Genomic DNA, 8,884 nt, shown 5'->3' on the forward strand with positions numbered 1-8,884 from the left:
GGGTGGGGGGGGGAGGGGGTTTCCGGGGGGTAAGCGCGGAAAATCCCCCAGGGGGGGGGAACATGGTGGGTTCCGGGGATAGTCCCCCCCCTGAGGGGGGGTATGGGGGACTTCGGTTTCTGGGGGTACAAAACGTTTACGGGGTGCTAAGAGTCTTTGGGGGGGTAGAATGTTTCCGAGTTGTTATGACGGGGGTTTTGGACCATTGGGGCCCCCCCCCCCCCCCCTGGGCTCCCCCGCCTCAAGTTTCCCCCCCCCCCCCCCCCCTTTTTCCTCTTCTCCCCTTCCGTCCCAGCTCCACTCATCCCTCTCTCGCCATCCCCTGCAGGTGCAGGGGAGATACGAAAGCAAACGAAGATTGATGGGCTTGCCCATCCCGGAGTGGTTCGACCCCACGCAAACCCGAGACGGTGACGGGCGCTGTCTCGGTGATCTCAGGCCCAGTGAGGTAGTGCACCAGACCTGTCCCGGATCCTGCTGAACAAGTTCCTCTTGTAGCTCGATCGGTCACACCGCCATCGCCGCCGACGTCTCCCAGTGAGATGATGGAGAGGGGGGACGACACTGCTCGATCTACCCTCTGGGGTCCCTCAGCAGCGTGCACCTCGATCCTGTACCGTGTTTGTTATGACCCCCCCCCAATGAACACACCAGTGAGGGTGGGCGAGACGATCGAGGGGTCCCGTACCATGCGGAATCGACCCTATCCGGTGCTCAAGTGCTCAAGGGGTCAGGGCTCTCTAGCCCGTAGCCCGATGCCGATCATCCGGCTCGCTGGGTGCGCTTCTTAGCTCCCCGGCCCTGGATGTGAGGTTGCCGACTGCACTCCAAGTGCTCCAAGCCCCTCCGTCCGACGCGCTCGTACACCTAGATCGCGGTTCGTCCCACGCCGGATGTAGATAGAGCTCTACAGCTCTACAGCGCTCCAGAGCGCTCTACATCTCTACAGCTCTACAGCGCTCTACACGCTACATCCTCTATACCCTCCCTCTCTCAGGACAGTAGACAGACGCTGCCGCACCAACCAAGAAAGAACCAACCAACCACAAGCAATCCGAGTTTCACCGGTGCTGTCGAGTATGTCCGACGCCCTCGTCTGGCCCGAGCAGGGGCGAAGGGGATCCGCACCTCGGACTTCGGGACTCGATGCGAGAGAACTTTTCCGAGAAGAGACACAATGAAAAAAGAATTCAAGTCGCAATTCATGCCCTTGGGCGCCGAGGCGTTGTGCGCGTCCGCCTCGGCGTTGAAGGCGACGAGGACGGCCTCGGGGACGGGCTCGGCCGAGAGGTTGGTGAGCTGTCCGCGCGCCTCGCCGAGCTGCGTGACCGTGTAGCTGACCTCGACGTCGGGCCGCGCCACCGTCATGCCCTTGGGCGCCGAGGCGTTGTGCGCGTCCGCCTCGGCGTTGAAGGTCGACAGCTCGTCGATCGGTGGCGGCGGTCCGGTGTCGCCGCTGTTGCGCGGACTGTGGCACGAAAGGTCGACAGCTGTCGACAGAGTCGGCGTCGCTCTCGGCATCACGCTCTTCACCCGCTGTGTGGACTGGACGGGCGAAAACGATCAACGAAAGCATTTGTAAAGCATATACAAAATTCTCTCTCTCTCCTCGCACGACACGGGCACCCTGAATGAAGAGATTTTCTTGAAAAGCACGTCTTGTCCTTTCGCCTGCGGAAACGACCAGGGCCCCCATTCGTGTCCCCGCCCGCCGGTCTCAACTCGATTCCAATCTGGCGCACGGACCCTCCGCTCTCCCCGCTCGGCACCGCAGCACCATGGCAAGCACCCCGCAGAAGGGACGCGCGCACTTCGTGAGCAGCCCTGCAGCCCCCATACTGCACCTCCATCCCAGGCACTCCTGAATCGCCGCACGCACCTCTGTCCACACAGGGCGAAATGGTGGAGACGCCGGGCGGCAAGCAGACGCCGAGCAGCAAGGCGTCCAAGAAGGTCAACGACTCTAAGTTCGGCGAGACGATCGTCGAGGAGGTGCGCTCCCGCTACACGGCCGCCCTCTCTCACCTTCCTGACCCCGCGTCGCGCCTCCTTCAGGTCCAAGTGAGCGTGATCGTCATGCTGACCGGCGTCGCCCTCGTCGACATGGGCTACGACAAGGAGCTGCGGGTGTGAGCCTCCCCCCCTCCCCTTTCCCATCTGGGCCCGTCCTGATCCCCAGTTCCCGTCGGAGTAGGACGCGCCATGTTCGAGATGGCCGACACGTGGGGGTGCATCAACACGTACCTGCCGCAGCATGTGACGCGGAAGCGGATTCTCGACTTTCAGGGCCAGACGTGGACGGACAAGCAGGAGACGGAGCGGCCCAACAAGAACTATAAGCGCGCTCCGGGCTGGTTGAACGTGCAGTACCAGATCAGGGGGTACATCATCCACCCCAACGACCTCGCCAAGGTGCGCGCGACACAGCTCCCGCCCCTGGCCGGATCTCTCCCCCCCAACACCCGCTACTGGCAGCCATCGGCGGACCTCCCACTCATTACCTCCCACGACTGCTACAGATCATGGACCAGGTCGTCAAGAAGATCCCGGGCTTCTCCCACGAGGTCAACTACTTCCTCCGGCGCGAGACGGAGACCGGCACCTTCGATGAGGCGACCACGCTCGGGGACATCGACAACCTGGAGTTCCAGATGGTGCTGCCGGCCGCGCCGGACGAGGCGGCGGGCAAGCGGAAGCTGGCCGACCTCGAGAGCCGCCTCAAGAAGGCGGAGGAGGCGCTCGCGGAGGCGCGCGCCGCCAAGAAGCCCGCGCCGGCCGCGGCCAAGCCCGCGCCGGCCGCGGCCAAGCCCGCGCCGGCCGCGGCCAAGGCTTAGCGCGGCGTGCAGGGGAGTAGGAGGGTGACTGCCACAGTGTCTACTGTGTATGTAGCAGTACCTATACTACCATACCCAAAACCTCCCAAAAGAAAGAGTTCGAGCGGCATGGTTCCTGGTACGAGGCTCGCACTCGAGGTCTCGCGGGATCGTCGTTCATCATCGCGCGCCGCTGGGGCACTCTGCACTCCTACGACTGTAGATCGCTTACACACACGGCACGCAAGCGATCCGGCCAGCGGCAGCACGGCAAAGCGTGCCCGCCTTCCCGCCTGCGCCAGCCCACCTACGACAAGGAGAATGCCATCCGCTATCCGCTTGCGAACGGCAAGGTGAGGCTGCAAGCCTAGTAGGCCAGGTATCGATAGGTAGGTAGGTAGGAAGGCTCGGACTGGACCTGCTAGAGGGACTAAAAAGAAAATGAGACCGCCGAAAATCATTGCCCGCCGTGAGATGAGTGAGCATCCACCGGTGGGATGTCGGCATCCCCGGTGTCCAGTCAGGTGTGGGCTGGCCGGTGCGGATGTCACGCAACGTGCAATCACCGCCCCACTGCCCGCGCTGGAGATGGCGTTCTGGGCTGTGCTGATTGCGAACCAGACTCAGGAGCGAACGCCGCCGACCCAGAGGCAGAGCGCCCCGACGCTGTCATGTCGGATGTGTGCTGCTCACCGGTCGACGTGGGTCCGGAGGCTGCGCTCCAGCTACTTGCGGACGCGCTCCGCGCGCGTCACAACCCTCCGCCGGGGAAACGCGCCGCGCCGACCAATGGCTGGCAAGCTGAGGACGAGCTAGAGCTCATCATGCGACGCTGGCGCGCATCGCTGGTCGGCAGCAAAACGAGCATCACAGTCGGAAAACGCAAAGCCGACGCGTGCAAAAAGCACTCCCAACGACTCAAGAAGTACCTCCAGGAGACCATGCCGTCTCGAGTCGTCGAGGACATCTGGAATGTCACCGCCGCGCAGCTGAGTCCCGACCCCGTGCGCGTTGCAGTGATGGAGTGCACGGACCCCGAAGAGCAGCCGAAGAGAGCAAGCGCTCTGCGGCGCTGAAGGCGCGAATGGAGCGGCGCGGCGACGGCGTCGACGACTCCCCAGCCTCGGACGACGATATCTCGGCGGCTCTCAACCAGTACCTCTCAACATGCGACCGGAGCAGCAAGGGCAGCGCCGAGCCGTGGACAGAGCACGAGGACCGGCAGCTGCTCCATGCCTTCTGGATCTCGCTGGAGGTCCCCACTGCTCCGCTCAAGTCGGCGATGATCATGTCGGTCTCGAGTCGTCCACGCAGTGAGAAAGCGGTAAAAGTGCGTCTCAACCAGCTGCGCTCGCGCCTCCCTGCCCACGTCGCTGAGCGGGCGCTGCCATCTCGCCAAAAGCAGCTCCAGACGTCGCGCTGGCTCGAGCTGGCGGAGCGATGCTGCAACCCGCAGACACGGCCGAGCGGGCCGCTGCAGAACAATGCCGCCATGGCCAAGGCGCGCACCCCGGTGGCCCGCGCACGCACGCCGTCTGAGCCTAGCGCAGCGCGAACTCGCTCTGAGCCTAGCGCAGCGCGAGATTTGCGCAGCAACCCGGGCAACCCTTGAAAAAAAGTAATAGTGTGACGCCTTCGAAGCAAAAATAAGCAAAGGGGCTCGGCGGGAATTCTTTAAATGCGACCGTCCTCGCAGCCGACAGTCCACCGCCTTGACATCTCCACTGCCACTTCACCCGAGTCATTTCCCGACGATCTCACTGGGAGAGCGAGGGAGGCCACCTCCCATTCTTGTATCACGTGGCCCTCCCCGTGGGACAGGCCCGGTACGGCTAGCATAACCGCGATGTCCTCCCGCCATGTCTGTCCCAGCTTGGAGTCGGCTGCAAGCCCGCACCGCTTCATCCCTTCGGTGGTGTGTACATCGATAACAGCCCCGGTCCCAAATGACCTGGAGACGGCAATCTCATCAATCATGACCACCGCTCCCCCGCCCTCCGACGCCGCTTGCGCCCATCTGATCGCCCGCAGCCTGCACCTCGTGGCCCGCAAGAGGCAGCCCCCCCGCCATAGGCGTGTCACCTCGCCCCCGGGGTCTCCCCCAGCCGGGTTGAGGGCAGTCATCTCCCCCCCCAGCCGCAGCTGCTGGGATAGCGAGAGGAAATTTCAACGAAAGCATTTGTAAAGCATATACAAAATTCTCTCTCTCTCCTCGCACGACACGGGCACCCTGAATGAAGAGATTTTCTTGACAAGGTCTGTGAACATTCAGTCGTTCTTCATGTCGTCTGTGAGGTCATCCAGCTCCGCGCTACTGCTCAGCCTCGCGCTGCCGCTCGCGGCGGGTTTCTCCGCCACCGCGAGGCCGCAGCTGACGCGCGGCGCTCTGGCCAGCGGCTTGAGCCACGCCGCGCCGGCGCAGCTGGGACGCACGGGCGGCGCGTCGATGCTCGCAGACGGCTTCGCCTCGCTGCTGGCGGATGCTGCCATCCTGCTGCCTGACGACGCTGCCGCCTCGGCTGGCGCCGCAGCCGCCGAGGCCGCGCAGGAGGGCTGGTTCGACCTGTGAGCTGCCACCCGACGCGATACGTCCAACTCCCTTCCGGCGGTTTCCCACCGCCTCTGTCTGCGCGCGCAGGATCGTCATCCGGCCCTTTGAGTATGCGATCGAGCAGCTGGCTAGCGTCGCCGGCTACGGCCCCGCCATCATCATCTTCACGCTCGGTGCGCGCTCCCCGCGCGCACGTTTCCCGCCGGCGTGCAGCCCGCTCAGTCCCCGCGCTCGTCTCCCGCCACGCGGCCGCAGGCATCAAGCTGCTGCTGTTTCCGCTGACCAAGCAGCAGATCGAGTCGACGCAGAAGATGCAGGCCATCGGGCCGGCGGCCAAGGCGCTGCAGGAGAAGTACCGCGACCGCGACCCCGCCCGCCTCAACGTCGAGCTGCAGAAGCTCTACCAGGACAATGAGGTGAACCCGCTCGCCGGCTGCCTGCCCGCCTTCGCGCAGATCCCGCTCTTCATCGGGTTGTACCGCTCCCTGCTGCTCCTCGCCAAGGAGGACAAGCTGGAGCAGCCCTTCCTCTGGCTGCCCTCGCTTGAGGGACCTGTCGCCGACTACCAGCAGGGCATCGGCTGGCTCACGGAGTGGGTCAACGGCGCCCCGAAGTTTGGGTGGGCAGACACGGCCGCCTACCTCGTGCTGCCTGTGCTGCTCGTGCTCTCGCAGTACGCGTCGATGGAGCTGCTCACGCCCAAGTCGGACGACCCGGCCCAGGCGCAGTCGCAGGCCATCCTCAAGTTTTTGCCCCTGATGATCGGCTGGTTCTCGCTCAACGTCCCGTCGGGGCTCGGTGCGCGCCTCGCCCTCGCGCGCGCACGCACACGCCCGCCGACCTACGCTGCCCCAGCCGCCCCAACGCCGCGGACCCCGACCGCCCGCGCCGCGCAGGCCTCTACTGGCTCACCAACAACATCGTCACCACCGCCTCGACTCTCGCCATCCGCGCGATGGCGCCAAAGGTGGAGATCAAGGTGGCGGGCGGCAGCGGCGGCGCGGCGGCGACGATGGAGCCGACCGCGACCAAGGGCTTTGGCGGCCGGCGCTTTGGCGAGGTGATCGAGAGCGAGGGGGAGGGCGGAGCCAAGATCAAGATCAAGCCGCCCGGGGCGGCTGCTGTGGTCGAGGCGACGGTCGCAGAGTCTGTGACCGAGGCGACGGCGGTCGAGGCGACTCCCGTCGTGGACGCTGCTGTGTCGGAGGCGCCGAGGAAGACGACCAAGAAGAAGAAGAAGAAGAAGCGCAACTGATGTGCGGGATGGCACACGGCGGGCGTCGCCACCCCTACCTCGGCGACCGCAGCTCACACCTCCGTATCGGGACACGGCAGCAGGCCTCTCTGCGCGCCGCAGTGTACGTGTGCAGCGAAGGTGTGCGGTCCCTGTCGGGCTGCGCGCGCTCTCTCTCTGCTGCTGGGCCGGCGGGTGGGAGTTTGACGGGAGTGCTGGCATGTTCTCCATGACGTGGGGTGTCGGCGGCGGCACATGAGCACACGCTCGCTCGTTGTGTACGGGCGCGGTCTGTCTCTGTGGGCGCCCAGGGCGCCATATCCTTCTAGCAGCTTGACGATAGACATCGGACTCACTCACCCCTCCAGTCCGGCGGTACAAGAATCGCCGCGTGAGCGCTACGCAGCGCGTACATCCATACAGCCGCGGGCGCTGGAGCGTGGTCCGTGGAGAGGTCGGGGGCGGCGGCCGCCGCGAGACACGGCGCGTGTCGAGCCCTGTGCGCCGCCGCTACGGCTCTATAGAGGAGCGTGCTATGCGCGGTCCTTCCTTCACCATGATCTACTATTGCTATGCCGCCGGCTACATTGTCGCGATGTCGGCGCTCCCCGCACTGCACCAAGGCTGGAGCCGGCCGACTGCAGTGGCACCACTCACAGCCTGCGGATGGGAAGCGGTTTAGAGGGGAGACTGGTGCGGGGGCGGGCGGGCTAGCGCGCCTGGATGATGCGCGCCGCCTCTGCGACCTGCGCATCCTCCACCTGCCTCTCGACCCAGCGCTCAGCAACAGGACCCCCCAGCCATCCGCGACGCACGAGGAGGTCGATGGAATTGCGCACCTGTGAGCGGAGGGGCGGTTTGTGCTGAGAAGCAATGCGACGTGCTGGATGATAGGTCGGCGCGCACCTCGAAGCACGAGGTCAGCCTGCTCCCCATCGGCTTGCCAGTCACAGGGGAGCACAGGCGGGGGGGCGCCAAGAATTGGGCCTCGTAGATCCAACCGTGGATGGCTCTCCGCTCGTAGACGTTGCCGTCCTCGGCCCGCACTGGGTCGACGGGAAGCATGTTGGTGAGCGGGCACAGCCATAGGTTGCGCATTAGCGAGTTCCGGAGCGTCGCGAGCGCCTCCGATCCGAGCTCCATGAGATTCTGCCGCGAGGGGACAACACTTCCGTCTTCTATTCCCCTCCAGGAACGCCTCGTGCATGGGAAAAACTTTGGAAACTCCTCTTCGGCGCTCACGTTCGCAAAATTCTCCACAAACTCACGCGACTTTCTGCCGACCTTCGGGAATCTCGGCGTCGATGCCGTCCATCCCCGGAGCGGGAAATGTAGGGGCGAAATTTTTGCATCAATCAGAGATCTCTCTCTCTCTCTCTTGAGCACTTGAGCACTTGATAGGGTCGATTCCGCATGGTACGGGACCCCTCGATCGTCTCGCCCACCCTCACTGGTGTGTTCATTGGGGGGGTCATAACTAGGGTGGCGGCTGAGTGACGACGCGTGCCGTGAGAGATTTTTAGCAATACCTTTAGGATAAATTTCAGATTACCCGGTTTTTTAGATTCGCCTCGCAGATCACCCGGCGTTTTTCAGATCACCCGGCGTCTTCGATTTTTTGCCTCGCAGATCACCCAACACGGCGAAATGTCGTTTCCAGATTACCCAACACGGCGAAATGTCGTTTCCAGGTTACCCGCGTCGCGAAATTTCTTTTTCCAGATCACCCGGTTTTGAGATTCGCCTCGCAGATCACCCGGTGCGGCGAAATGTCGTTTCCAGGTTACCCAACACGGCGAAATGTCGTTTCCAGGTTACCCGGCTCGCGAAATTTCTTTTTCCAGATCACCCGGTAGTGGGATTCACGACTGCGTCATTCAAGCAAACGACTAACGAGGCCGGGGATTCCGAAAGTGGGAGCTCTCCTTAGGACCACGTGCCGCAGGTGCTCGCTCTCTGTCTGGACGAGGTGCACGCTCGCAATTGGCTGGCCTGCGCGCGCCGTGGTTCACGCTGAGTCCGGCCTTTGCGCCTAGCTAGGCAGCCGTCCGTGTCCGGGTAAGCTGAAGAGAAAAATATGTTAGCCGCCGGGTGATCTGGACGAGAAATTTGGCCGACCGGGTAATCTGACATGAGAAATTTTAGCGACCGGGTAAGCTGAAACATGAATTGTGGGAGACTGGGTAAACTGGTTTGACGGAAATCGCGCCAAGCAGGAAAATATCGTTGGCCGGGTAATCTGCGAGGCGAATCTCAAAAACCGGGTAATCGAAATTTATCCATCCT

The 8,884-nt window shown here is 63.6% G+C and overlaps 2 protein-coding genes across 2 annotated transcripts; one reads left to right on the forward strand and one right to left on the reverse strand.

The window, feature by feature from the left end:
- Positions 1-5,088: 5,088 nt before the first annotated feature.
- EMIHUDRAFT_417253 (hypothetical protein) lies at positions 5,089-6,957 on the forward strand. Its single transcript, XM_005756329.1, has 4 exons — positions 5,089-5,378; positions 5,452-5,537; positions 5,620-6,162; positions 6,261-6,957. Exons 1-4 carry the CDS (start codon positions 5,095-5,097, stop codon positions 6,617-6,619), a joined length of 1,272 nt encoding a protein of 423 aa, XP_005756386.1. The 5' UTR covers positions 5,089-5,094; the 3' UTR covers positions 6,620-6,957.
- Positions 6,958-7,308: 351 nt separating this feature from the next.
- On the reverse strand, positions 7,309-7,741 carry EMIHUDRAFT_221782 (hypothetical protein; the record flags this gene model as incomplete). The annotated part of the gene is made up of 2 exons (XM_005756330.1): positions 7,309-7,437; positions 7,505-7,741. 2 exons carry the CDS (start codon positions 7,739-7,741, stop codon positions 7,309-7,311), a joined length of 366 nt encoding a protein of 121 aa, XP_005756387.1.
- Between the last annotated feature and the right edge of the window lie 1,143 nt (positions 7,742-8,884).

Source organism: Emiliania huxleyi (genome assembly GCF_000372725.1).
Source record: "Emiliania huxleyi CCMP1516 unplaced genomic scaffold EMIHUscaffold_98, whole genome shotgun sequence".
Classification (NCBI taxonomy): Eukaryota; Haptophyta; order Isochrysidales; family Noelaerhabdaceae; genus Emiliania; species Emiliania huxleyi.

Excerpts from the sequence above, each read along its gene's own strand:
- EMIHUDRAFT_417253 (XM_005756329.1), top strand. The coding sequence starts at position 5,095 with ATGTCGTCTGTGAGGTCATCCAGCTCCGCGCTACTGCTCAGCCTCGCG. Across the intron at positions 5,379-5,451 it reads CAGGAGGGCTGGTTCGACCT|GATCGTCATCCGGCCCTTTG; the intron begins GTGAGCTGCCAC and ends CTGCGCGCGCAG. Across the intron at positions 5,538-5,619 it reads CATCATCATCTTCACGCTCG|GCATCAAGCTGCTGCTGTTT; the intron begins GTGCGCGCTCCC and ends ACGCGGCCGCAG.